The sequence below is a fragment of the Apodemus sylvaticus genome, chromosome 1 (genome assembly GCF_947179515.1).
Source record: "Apodemus sylvaticus chromosome 1, mApoSyl1.1, whole genome shotgun sequence".
In the NCBI taxonomy this organism is placed as follows: domain Eukaryota; kingdom Metazoa; phylum Chordata; class Mammalia; order Rodentia; family Muridae; genus Apodemus; species Apodemus sylvaticus.
This window is the reverse complement of record NC_067472.1, coordinates 27,648,172-27,662,123: the sequence shown is the minus strand read 5'-3', so window position 1 is coordinate 27,662,123 and position 13,952 is coordinate 27,648,172. Positions and strand designations below refer to the sequence as shown.

General features: G+C 42.3%; 1 protein-coding gene across 2 annotated transcripts in view; it reads right to left on the bottom strand.

The window, feature by feature from the left end:
• Positions 1-13,952, bottom strand: part of Lipa (lipase A, lysosomal acid type) — a 33,302-nt gene that overhangs the window by 6,252 nt on the left and 13,098 nt on the right. For both annotated transcript variants that reach the window (XM_052186956.1, XM_052186963.1), the window contains 5 exons: positions 10,448-10,646; positions 8,409-8,518; positions 6,686-6,822; positions 1,697-1,843; positions 233-304 (listed from right to left, as the gene is read on the bottom strand). In XM_052186956.1, the coding sequence (XP_052042916.1) occupies positions 233-304; positions 1,697-1,843; positions 6,686-6,822; positions 8,409-8,518; positions 10,448-10,646 (665 nt within the window). The remainder of the gene's footprint in view (positions 1-232; positions 305-1,696; positions 1,844-6,685; positions 6,823-8,408; positions 8,519-10,447; positions 10,647-13,952) is intronic.

Below are 13,952 nucleotides of genomic sequence, written 5' to 3'. Positions count from 1 at the left end.
GTAACTGTCCAATGAACCCATGCCTAACTCAGAGAATATCCTGGAAGATACCAAAAATGGCACCAAGCCAGTTATAGGCACTCATAATTGTCAGAAGAAAACAGATCTGGTGTATTGTTTCTGTTTGGGAGAGGCGTACAGAGAGATACTCTGAGGATCCCTGGCTTGTCCAGTCCCAACTTTACCAAATACTAACTTAACATGAGCCCAGCGGTAACCCTGGCACGCTTACCTGACTCCAGTGTAACATGTTTTGCACAGAAGTTCCCGCAGGACAGTGTGTTGTGTACACATCCACTCTAGACTGAAAGATTAATTTGATGAATCAGAGAATGAAAATAGTGTTGATACTAATAAGTACATTTTCCTCTTCATAGGATAAAATAATACAAATCTAAACACAGTTTTTCAGACTGTTAATCACTCAGAGATCAGAGCTATCTGACTATGAATATATCCAATAAAAATACCCACGTCTGCTGGGGGCCTATGAAGGAAAGGCAGCAGTAGAGTATGTGCAATGGAGAACAGGCTGTAACCATAGGTCACATCTTATCTTCGTCATGATTCCCTAAATTGCCAAACTTTTAAATACCATGTCTTCCTTTAATATTAAGAAAAATAAAACTATTACTTTTTAAAAATCTCTACCCCCCCCCCTTCAATGCAGATTGTTTTGTGGGGGAAAGGGCCTAACTCAGACTTGAACTCAAGGTCCTTCTGGCTCACCTCCCCAGGTGCTGGAGTTACAGAAATGCACCGCCATGCCTGGCTTTACTCAAAAATTTTAAAACCTGTTTTCAAAATCCAACATTCTAAGACACAAATACATTCAGAAACAGGAGCCAGAGATTTAGACTTCATAACAAACATAAATACATATGTATAGCCACTCCAGACTTAAACATACATTTTAAAAAAGAAACATGTTGGGGTTTGGTCTGTTGTTAATGTAATTGTAATGCTTAATGCAGGCCCCCAAGACCTGGTTGCCCCAGAGACTAGAGAGTCCTTATTGCACTATGAGAGATGCTATGTGACTTTGTACATAAGTTATTTCTGATTGGTGAATAAAGATTCTGATAGCCAATAGATAGGCAGAAGACACATAGGCGGGGTTTAAGGTTCCCGGGCTTGGCAGAGGACAACCACAAGGGGGAGATGAAGAGTTGAAAAGAGGAGAAAGCTGCCATAGGTTAGGTGAGTCTTAAAATTAGGGCCAGGTGGGTTGGCTAATTGGAGTTAAAGCAGCCCAGGAGAAGCATGGCAAAATATGTAATGGGATTATTGACTGGGAAATAGACATAATAGCATAGAGGATAGACACCTATCCAGATCTTGTGCTGATTGAAGCTTGTAATAAATATAAAAGGTTGGGTGTGTGTCTTTTATCTGGGAACTAAATGGTCAAAGGCAGGGTAGAAACCCCAGATCAGGATTAAATATTTTCAACAATGGAAACCCACTACTAGAATCAATGCTATATAAATACTACGACTTGGGACAGATCCACTCATTGATGGTTTCTATATAGATTCTGTAGGAAGCTGAGAGGGGGGTGAGCCCAAAGGCAGCAGCAGACGGCACCATTTGCTAGACCTGATGCTGTGCTTCTCCAATGAAACTCTAACGTGCGCTGGGTCCAGTTCTGCACCTCTCACACAAATAGGCACTTCCACAGATCATAACTGCTTACCATATTTAAATTCTTCTCATTGAAGCCGCATATCAGGAAGAAGACATTTGCGCAAAGCTCCTTCATGATGACGTGAGTGCAAATGTGGGTGCTCATCCATTTCAGCATCGCGCTCTGGGGAAGAAATTGCTTCTGTCCAAACAAGTCCTGAAAATACAAGGAAACCCGAGATTGGGTCAGCATTTCAGCCTGATGTTCCAGCTTCCCATGCCTCCAGAAGTCCAGGCATACAAGTATCTCCACAGGGCCCTCCAGAACGCCATGGCAGCACACCAACATTCAAAACAGGACACCTACGAGATACACTAAATCAAATGTGCTTAGAGACACAGGGCAAGTCCCCACAATGAAATGACAGAGGCAGAAAGCTAAGTAAGTTTATAGTGGATTATTATAAAGGGAAATGACCATGACCATTGGTTGACAGTCTCTAACAGGACTTCTGAGAAGATCCTGAGGCTCCTACTAAATGTGTTTCCTTCTACTCTCATATGAGCCAAATCCAACCCCCTATAGGCAGTTACTGTTTGTTTGTTTGTTTGTTTGAAAACAGGGTCCTGCTGTATAGCTCTGGATGGCTTCATAGTTGTTATATAGCCCAGGCTGCCCCTAAACTCATGGAAATCCTGCTGCCTCAGTCTCCCAGAGGCTGGGGATTGTAGCTGTGAGCCACCATGCATGATTATTGTTAATTTATATGAAATATTTTATAATGGTAAAACACATAAGATGTATCATCTGAATCATTGTTTAACTGTTCAGTTCAGTGGCAAGCACAGTCACACTTGTGCCATTCTCCCTGCCATCCACCTCCAGATTCCTTTCGTCTGTGCCATTAAACAGTTACTCAGAACCCATTAGACAATTCATTACTCCTCACTTGCCCTGCCTCCAGTACCACATGTGGTTCTGTAAGTTTTATTGGAATACACCCACAGTACCAGTTTGTGAATTATCTCTGGCTGCTTTTGCAGACAGGAATAGTCAACTACAGAAACCACTTGGCCCACAAGGCCAAATTCACTTGCTCTCTGGCTCTTTGTAAAAGAAGTTTTCCAATTCTGAGTGGGCACTGAGTGGGTTGTATCTGTGCACACATACAACCAGGACTGTCACTACATTCTTCATGTACTGTGGGACAGGGGACAGGTCTTCCTTATATGAAACTCAGATCTGTCTGTCCCTGTCCCTTTGACGTCTTGCTCACACACACCAACTCCAGGGCAAGCAAGAATAGAAAACTCAAATTCTACAAAGGAAATGTCGTGGGTTGCGTTATGACCCCTTGAAAGGCTGACATTTAAGTCTTAACTGTATTTGAAAATGTCAGTATTTGGAGATTGGGTCTTTTCAGACAGGAGCTGGACCTTCAAGTATTCTTTTAAAGAGGAGAAATCTGGCCACAAAGATGGACATGTACAAGGAGAAAACAGGGACTTATGGTGACGGCAGAAACTAGGACGATGCTCCTACAAGCCAAAAAGGCCAAAGACATGCAACATATTTGCCTGTAGACTCGAGCGAATAGTATGCAGAAACTGTAAAGGCAAATGAGTGCAGCTGCGCATGCGCATGCCGCCCACTTCTCTGCCTCCGAGTGGACGATGGCTGAATATCAACAGCTCTGACAAAACTGAATGTCCCTGCTGAGTTCAGCACTGCTTGTAACCATTCTACTGTTCCGGCTTATCACTAGTCCACAAGATGGTGAAGCCAAGCCTCCTTTCTCCTCCCTTAAGAAAAAAGTCAGTTATCCGATCTGCAAAGTTACTATCACACCAGTTTAAATACACAACATTGTATTGTAGTTTCTTCCGGAAAATTTACCGATCCACAGACAGCCTGTGATCCTACTTGTGATAAAATACTTTCTCTCTTGGGGGAGAAAGTATTTGTTTCAGCTTATAGTTCTGTATCACAGTACTTTATCTAAGGAAGTCAGGGCAGGAACTGATGTTGAGCAGGAATCTAGAGGCAGAAGCTGATGCAGAAGCCATGACAGAGTATTGCTCCTTAGCTTGCTCCCTCGTGGCTTGCTCAGCCTGCTTTCTTACAGCAACCAGGACCGCCTGCCCAGGGATAGCACTACTAGCAATGGGCTACACTTTCATGAATCAATCACTAATTAAGAAAATGCCCACAAAGGCTTGCCTACATGACAGTTGAGACAGGGAATTTTCTCAGTTGGGGCATTTCTATTCCTAAATGATGGTAGCCTGTGTCAAGTTGACATAAATCTAGGGAGCACACTGCTAAATCAATCTTCTGTTGGACCACGTATCAATACCTAAGAGTAGACATCAATTAGGTCTGAATGATCTCCTTCAGAAAAGCATTATAAGAAAGAGTTGGCTAAAAAGAATCAGGGAAGTAAATATCACATGGAGATAAGGTCAGGTGATATGGAAACTTAACTTATTCACAACTCCAGGCTTAGTGTCTACAAAGTGGTCACTTGATACGTTGTTGGTAAGTTATATTTTGTAATTTTCCCAAAGGATTAGAGGGGAACACTTTACTTCCATAAAAGCAACATATATTTTTCAGAGAAACTAATTTAAATGTTATTAATATTTGTTCACTTTTTTGTTTGTCTTTTTTTTGTTTTATGAGTTTTTAAAAAACTTTCCCAGTGTGTGCCATAAAGCACTCTAGTCTTAAGCCAAGATTCCCAACATCTTCATCAGAAATCACAGAGAATGCTTTAAAAAGACAGATACCTGATCCCTGCTCTAAAATTTACAAAATGTAATCTCAAATGTGGGCTTGGAGGAGGTGGGACATTTCTAGCTTTACAGAGCTAACTCATAAGCTCTAAGGAACAGCTAGAGTTAGAACATTCATTCCTACAGCAGCAACCACATTCCCCTGTATCTACTCTAGAGGTGTTTCCCCAGCCTGAATGTCCACAGCAGTCCAGCTAATTAATAGCAGATCTTTATAATCAAAAACTATTTATAAGAAAATGAATTCACAAGCTAGCTCTCCCTGGGAGAAATAAGCAACATGCAGAACAATCTATAGAGTTAGATACCATCCACACTGAAACAAAATAATACATCTCTCTCGGTGCATCTCTATGTGCATAAACTAACATTGGAGTCTGTAGGAAAAGACCTATAAGCTGAGTAATCCTAAAGAAGGCAATACAGAGGTGGCCTAGTAGTCTGACGTGTTTGCAATACAATTATATTCAGAATTATTAACAAAGACAGTCAAAACAAAGTTTTATCAGCATGGTTGCTGGTGCAATGAATTCCTACCATATAGTCTGATTAAATTACTGCAGCTCTGGGGTTATAAAAACAATTAAGTATAACACTGTGATTCTTCCACCTCAGTAACTGTCAGGGTTTGAGATCAAAGTACATACTTCCTGTGAAAGACTTTAAAAAATGGCCCGAGAGAGGGAGCTTTGTTCCACCTACCTTGAAGTAATGAGTCACTTAATATCAAGGAGAAGTTCTAAGAACCAAGTTCTCAAGTAATGTTATCATTGTGCAACCATCTCATAGTAATATCCTTACACAATCCTAGGTGGCACAGGTCAATCACTTGACCCAACCTCATGACACAATCAAAAGACATGGTGAAGATGAGACTCACGAGTCTACTGCTGTTGCATCGCGCCACATGCCTTTACAATAAGCAATTTTGCAAGGCCAAGGGGCACATGCTAAGATGATTAAAAGGAAAGGATATGAATGAACCAGTAATAGATATTATCAAGTATGACATTATTCTGGCTTGCTTTAGGTTGCTGTTATGAAACACTAACCAAGAGCAAATTGGGAGAGAACGGGTTGTATTTAACCTGAGACATCCATCTCACATTCCATCGCTGAGGGAAAACCGAAAGGAGCTTAAGGTGAGAACCATTGAGATTCTCACTGGTTCACACACAGGCTAAGACTTAGGCAGCTGTCTGATACCACCCAGGACCACCTGCATGGGGATGGCATTGGCCCCAGTGGCCTGGGACGTCCTGGGGTCAAGACAATCCCCTGAAGACATGCCACAAGTCAATGTGATCTAGATAATTCCTCAATTAGGACTCGTCTTAAATGACACTAGGCAGTGTCTAGCTGGCAGTGACAGCCAACTATGACATAAATAACATGCAAAACTATATGCCTGACACTTTTAGGTAACTATTGTCACCATAAATCATTGTATACTAGCATCATCACAAACTGTGAATTATATGTTAGACTATGATATCATTAGTTGATAGGAAGTTTTCCCCTTCACTGTAAGCTGTTGGGACACCAATCCAATGCATGGTTTCTCATTATCAAAAACCCATTACAGGGCTGGAAGTATGGCTCAGCCATTAAATGTTATGCTCACAAAGCAAAACATGAAAAAATGTACACATCATATGACTGTTGATAATGCTGTATAGGATTTTGCATGCATTTGTGTCTATATAAAATACATAATAGTGGAATAATGGACTCTCCGGCCCTAAAGAACTTAAACTCCTCATGAGTACTGTTTCCCTCTTTGAATACAGCTTGGAGTTGCACAGCTTTAGGGCTAAGCACTAATATGCTTAAGGTCATATTATAAAATATGTTTTATTAAGATAATGCTCTAGATCGTGGTCAGCACAGCTAGGGACAGGCGCTTATGAATGGCACATTTCCTGTCTCCTACTTCCTGTCTACTCTGATACCCACATGCCCTGTGGATGAAAAGCAACTCTTTGAACACTTAAGGTACTTTTTCAAAGGCTTCCTTGTACCCTCCTTGTATGGTGGGTAGGAAGCTGGACTAAAATGTCCACTATGAAAACATGCAGCTGAGTGTTGAGTGAACAAGACGGCGGCCCCCTAGCGACCTCTGAGGAGGAAGGGTGAATGCTAGCCCAGTCAGTGCTCTAGTAAGAGTGCGTACAGAGGACACTGCCGATTCTCTTCTAAGGACCAGTTTTTCAGCTCAGAAGAGAGTATCTGAGGAGGAGCGAAACAGATGGAACGCAAGTACCTCAAGAAGAAGGTCTGGAAGCCGTCCCAGTTGGATCATCGGGCCTGAAGCAAAATTGAGGGAAAATACAGGAGCCAAGGCAAAAAACATTTTAATCTTCTTTGCCAGCTCAGGCATCTGTGAAAACGCTATGAAACCTGCAGGGCAAAAGAAAGGATGAGATAGATCTTCTAGGAATGCTTCCAAAAAAACAACATGAGAAAGGTCACCATTATACCCTACGGCAGAAGTCCAGTGACTACACAAGTGACACTTCCCTTGTACACTTGAACAGAGTTCTTAGAACACTCTGGCTCAGAAACTCTGAATTTAGTTCCAGACTTAAGCCTACGATATGCATGAAAAAAAGACTAGGGTAAGAGAACCAAAATGTCTTCCCTGTTCCCATGACAACATGAACCTCTACAGCTCTACCCCACACTTCTACACTTCCCCCTCTTCCTGTCCCTAATTTGCAGACCATCCAAGCAGAACCCCAATGACTCAAAAACCACATTTGGACTCCCCTTGCACTTCTCTTAGAAGTGTAAAATGTACTTGTACTGAGAAGTGTAATGCTACTTGCCCTTAGAACACTTGAGAAACAATGGATTTTAACAGATGAGTCATCTAGTCATGAAAGAAGTATTGTTAATAAAGAGTGTGCAGCTCTATTTTCTGGAAGGCAGGGCAATTTAGTAACATGTTAACACTCTAGCTTTTCGCTTTTCGAATCTCCTTGCAGAAGGTATTCCATGGAGAACAAGAAGGTGCTAATGAACACCTAATGTCAGAATCTAAGAAATTTTGGAATATGTTTCCATGCTCTCATTAGAGAAACTTGCTTGTTAAAATTTAGTGTTGTTTTGCAGTTTTTAAAGTTTAGAAAATTTTGTACTTTTATTTATAATACAAAATATAATTGAACTGAGAAGACAGCTCACTCCATAAAGTGCTTGCCATACAAACAGAACTGGAGTTTAATCCCCAAAGCCCATGTCACAAAGGCATGTGTGGTGGTCTGCACTTAGTTTTTGCACTGGGATAGCATGAACAGGTGAATCTTTTGAGGCTAGCTAGCAGGCCTCACCTATTTAGTGCCTAGACTTCATCTCAAAAGAATACAGACAATGCATGAGAAAGACAGCTAAGACCTGGCATGCACAACACACTTTCTGCACACACACACACAAACATACACATACATGAAAACATATTAGTTTTATAATAACACGAACAAAACATGCAAATAACTTCCCAAAACTATAAAGTATGAGCTGTCATGCTTGTGGTTAGTTATGTTTGACTTAACTTAATTTCTTTGATCACTAATGTATCTATTTTGGGTGGAGCTACAGGTTAGACCCTGAGATTCAAACACGCTAGGCAAGTTCTCTACACTGAGATGAGCCCCAGCCCAGGGCAGTTAGCATTTAAAGTATATTTTGCTCTTGACTCTTTAAGGTTTCCGACACTAGAAAACTTCTCACTTTTCTACCCTCTCACATTCCTATGTTCCTTAAACTGGAAAACACATAACATACAGCCTACATCAATTCTTTCAGTTTTAAGATACTTAACAATTTATACTAAATTCTGAATTTCTATAGATCATTACTGAAACTCCCTTGCCCTATTCATGATTTCTGCTTTGCATTTTAAAAAACTGTATTTGAAGTAATGCCATTTTTGTGTATTTGACTTCTATGACGTATTGCCTTTGACCTCTTTATTGTATACATACCTATGGTGCAGCCTTGAGAATGACCCACATAATACAGTTGTTCTTCGCCAGTTTTATTCAAAATGTAGTTAATTGAAGCAGGTAGGTCATATTTTGCCATCTCATCAAAACTATAATCCAAAAACCAAAGAACTCTTTAACTGAAATAGCACACAAATATAGAATAGCACACAGACACTTAGCAGGAAGTATGTCAGCACATTGAACATGGGTAAATAATCAATCCTATATGAGTTCAGAACACTAACCAAGGACCAAGGACATCCCCAGCATTTCTACCCAGTTGTGCATACTAAAGATAACACCTCTGTGGCACACGCCTTTAATCCCAGCATTTGGGAGGCAGAGGCAGGTGGATTTCTGAGTTCAAGGCCAGCCTGGTCTACAGAGTGAGTTCCATGACAGTCAGGGCTACACAGAGAAACCCTGCTTCAAAAAACCAAATAAATAAATAAATAAATAAGCTTGATTCACTGAACACATTGCCTATAAATGGGATAATGACACATATATTCTTTCATTCTTGGCTTCCTCCATGTTGGTATGGAACTATAGATGTTTATTCTCATCTTATGTTAATATGCCACACTTAACTGAATTTGCTGCTGGTGTGCATTTGAGTATTCATTATTATAAATAGTATTACAATAAACATATTCTAATAACTGCTTTTTGGTAAAAAGCTCTCACTCTTGTGATTCAAGACCAGGGTGATTCAGGGTGACTCTAGTTTTATCAAAGGGAAGCAAACCTTTAACCATCTACAACACCAACCTTCTATAATACCTGGCACATTAGGATGTGGTCTTTCAACCAGACAGGGGTGTGTGTGTGTGTGTGTGTGTGTGTGTGTGTGTGTGTATGTTAGCATTCCTTCTAGGCTCTGCTCAACAGTTACCTGGCAACAGCCAGGTAGGCCTGGCTTGCTGTAAAAAGGGCTGTTTGGCCCCTCCTCGCTCTCTCTGTTCTTTCTCTCTGACTTTCTGCTCTCCCTGACTCCTTTCTCCCCCTCTCTCCTCTCCCCCTTTTCTGCACGTCTTCCTGGCCGGCCTCTCTTCCCTTTTTCTCTCTCTTTTTGTCTTTCTCTCTCTTTGCCCCTACTCCCTTCTCAACTACCCTTCCCATGCCCTAAATAAACTCTCTTCTACACTATACCTGTACTCTCTGGTACCTCAGGGGAAGGGATGCCTCCGCATGGGCCCACCAAGTTCTTCATGCACCCCTCCCACTTCACCATACTGCACTCTATCCAGATCTTTTTCTAAAACATAATAGTGTATGTATGTATATCTGTGTGGATGTGTGTGAGAGACTATGTGTGTGAGTATGCGTATATATGTGTGTGTGCATGCGTATATATGTGTGTGTGCCTGTGTGTGTGAGTGTGAATATGTGTGTATATATGTAAGTATGTGTTTATGGATAAGTGTGTGAGCCTGTCTGTGTGTGTGTGTGTGTGTGTGTGTGAGAGAGAGAGAGAGAGAGAGAGAGAGAGAGAGAGAGGAGGGAAGTGACAATCCCAGTGTCAGAAAGCACTTAGAATACCCCAGGCTCTGTGGAGGGCTCCTTCCTTGAATCTTTTGCTTCAGACCCCAGTGACTTAATGAGCTAGGACTTTATCATCCCCAATTTATAGAGAGGAAATAAACTGTGTTTGTTTCCTCATGTCGAGTATCACACAATTCACTGGTGGAGCCAGAAGTAAAAAAGAGACAGAGAATAATCAAATGAATAAACATGTAACCTGTGGGTGTTATTGAGAAGATGGGGAGATTGCCTGAGATTTAACCTAGCACCCCACACCACATGCCAGGAATATTAAGAATGCCTTAAGAATTTTTAACTGAATCTAATCACTTATGCAATCACTTACTTAAGTTTACCTTCATGATTGTTTGTAAATCCTTGACAAGCTTCAGAACTTTTCAAAAGATATCTCAGCTCCATTTTTATACAACTTCAGGGTTACTCTTGAACCTCACCTGTCTCCCTTAAGGATGCTAATGATACAGACCAAGTCATAATCGACTGCGACAAACCTGAAGGCCCAGAATTCGTCCTGAGAAACTAAAAGGGTCTTGTGCTTCCGAGACCAGGTGTTCCCTCTGCTGTTTCCCATCCACACATCAAAGCCGGAGTCTGCCAGGAGGAAGCCCAGGCTACTGTTGTCAATGTTGGTGACCCAGTTGCTAGAATCTGCCAGCAAGCCGTGCTGAAGATACACAGCTGGTCTGGGACCTGAAAAGCATTGATGTTTAACATCTGTTAGCTCCAGCCTTCTCATCAAACAAGATGTTTTGCTAAACAGCTAAACTGTTAAGAGGACCAAAGCCATTAGAGCAGAGCAGCAGAAGCTAAGTAACATATGGAGCCAACAAAGCCAAAAACTGTGTTTTCCTTAAATGGTGGTAACCAAGAAGCAGCGAAACTTCACTTTTTTCTTCTGTTTTGCATACCTGGTAACTAGACATTGACTTAAGCATCAAAATAAAAAGGGGGGGGGGTAATAGAATTGGTGAAACTTTAAAAGTCTTTATATAATTTGATGATTTCAAGCAAGATAAACTGAAAGGAACACAGAGCAGTGAGATGGCTCTATATACCTGCAACAATGGCTGAACCCTAAACAGAGATAACATCCATCAACTGCTGGCCACAATTGGATGGAATTAGAAAAGATCATCCTGAGGGAGATAGCCCAGACCCAGAAAGACAAACATGGTATGCACTCACTTATAAGTGAATATTTGTCATAAAGGATAGGACAACCATGCTACAAATCACAAATCAAAAAAAGCTAATTAACAAGAAGGGCCCAAAAGGAGACACTTGAATTTCACTGAGAAAGGGAAATAGACGTTCATTGGGGATGGATGGAGGGAGGGGACTGGGGGCAGGAGGAGTGGGGATGGGAACAGGAGGGAACAGGTGGGATATATGGAGGGAGATAATACTGGGAGAGACAACTTGATTGTGGGGGGAGAGGTATCTCTGGGATCTGCTAGAAACCTAGGACAATGGAAACTCCCAAGAATCTATAAGGGTGACCCCAAGACTCCCAGAAATGGAGGATATGAAGCCTCCTTATCCTGTAAGCAGACAAGACTTCCAATGGAGGGATTGGGATACTAACCCAGCCACAAAATCTTAGACACACAATTTGTCCTGTCTCCAAGACATGCAGGGGAAAAAAATGGGGCAGAATTTGAAGGAAAGGCCAACTAGTGACTGGCCTAGCTTGAGACCCATTCCATGAGAGGGATTCTACCTCAGACACTATAAAAGAGATCCATAGTGGCTGGTTTTGTGTGTCAACTTGACACAAGCTGAAGTTATCACAGAGAAAGGAGCTTCCGTTGGGAAAGTGCCTCCATGAGATCCAGCTGTGGGGCATTTTCTCAATTAGTGATCAAGGGGGGAGGGTCCCTTGTGGGTGGTGCCATCCCTGGGCTGGTAGTCTTGGGTTATATAAGAGAGCAGGCTGAGCAAACCAGGGGAAGCAAGCCAGTAAGAAACATCCCTCCATGGCTTCTACATCAGCTCCTGCTTCCTGACCTGCTTGAGTTCCAGTCCTGACTTCCTTTTGTGATGAACAGTAATGCAGAACTGTAAGCTGAATAAACCCTTTCCTCTGCAACTTGCTTCTTGGTCATGATGTTTGTACAAGAATAGAAACCCTGACTAAGACAAATTGGTACCAGCATAGTGGGGTATTCCTGTGACAACCCCATGTTTTGGGGAGGACTGTGGAAGGACTTTGGCACTTTGGGCTAAATGATCCATTCGGTGTTAAGAGCTCTGTGGAATGTTCTGTAGGAACTTGGAAGATAATGGTGAGAACATTGCAGAAGATGGAGGCCTGACTTGTGAAATTTCAGAGGGAAGATTAAAGACTCTTTATCAGGGCCATGTTTCGATTGTGAAGATTCTGTGGTTTTGGCTAGCTGGGGCTAAAGAATCAGCTGTGATTAACAAGATACCAGAACCACTACATCGAACCTTTGTGTTACTGGGACTATTGATGCTGGTTAGCTGGAGCTAAGAAATTAGCGATGATTAAGAAGAAACCAGCATCACTGACGTGAAATCTTCTGGGAATTGTTTTCTGAGAGCACAGAGGCTGTGTTCCAGAGATAGCCACAGTTGTATTTTGTGCTGTGGCTGGACTTGGTACTGTGTAAGAGTCACCCAGATGGTACTGGTTTTGAAGGCATGAAGGGGTCATGAAGAGCAGCTGAGGCTCTTGGCACAGTGAGAGGCTACGGAAGGCCATTGGTGAAGGTGCAGTTGATGGCCCAGGACTTGAAGGGGTCATGCGTAGGAGCAGAGGCTTGTCACCATGAAGAGAGCCAATGAGAGGCTATTGGTGAAGCCTAATTACAGTGGAAGATAGCAGCAGTGTTTTAGAGATGCCAGTACCATGTGATGACCACCAAGAACAGCAGCAGCAGTGGAGTACAGGCAGCTGGAGCCTAGAAGAAAAGCTGTGTGCTACAAAGGGCAGAGCTGGCGAAGTGACCCAAGCCCTTGGAGGAGGGCATTGAACCACTGGAGTTTGAGATTTGCTTTTGGTTGTGACTGTGCTCTGATATATTTCCCTCTTGAAGGAAGAAAGTATTTTAGTGGATCCCACAATTAAGAGGCTTTGAATTTTTAAAAGACTTTGAATTTTAAAGATATTGGACATTTTAAAGTGATTGAACTTTTAATATGTAAAGACTGTGGGACTTTTAAAGTAATTTAGACCTTGGGGATGAATAAGAAAGTAGGATTTGAGGCTTAATAATGATGTGTTTGTGTGTCAAGTTGACAAGGGATCAATTGTACTGGCTGGTTTTGTGTGTCAACTTGACACAGGCTGAAGTTATCACAGAGAAAGGAGCTTCAGTTGGGGAAGTTCCTCCATGAGATCCAGCTGTGGGGCATTTTCTCAATTAGTGATCAAGTGGGGAGGGCCTCTTGTGGGTGGTGCCACCCCTGGGCTGGTAGTCCTGGGTTCTATAAGAGAGCAGGCTGAGGAAACCAGGGGAAGCAAGCCAGTAAGAAACATCCCTCCATGGCTTCTGCATCAGCTCCTGCTTCCTGACCTGCTTGAGTTCCAGTCCTGACTTCCTTTGGTGATGAACAGCAATGCAGAACTGTAAGCTGAATAAATCCTTTCCTCCCCAACTTGCTTCTTGGTCATGATGTTTGTGCAGGAATAGAAACCCTGACTCAAACAGCAAACATTCATCGGAGCTTGGGGAATCCTCTGGAAGAAAGGGAGGAAGGACTGAAGGAGCCAGAGGGGTCAAGGACACAAGTAAACCTACAGAATCAACTAACCTGGGGACTCATGGAGACTGAACTGCCAACCAGAGAGCATGCGTGGGACTGACCCAGGCCCTGTGAATATGTATAACATTTGTGCAGCTGGGTCTTCATGCAGGACTCCAAAAGTGGGAGCAGGGGCTATCTCTGAGTACATCACCTGCCTTTGGATCCCTTTCCCCTCATGGGGCTGCTTTGTCTAACCTCAATAAAAGAAAATGCATCTAGTCTTAC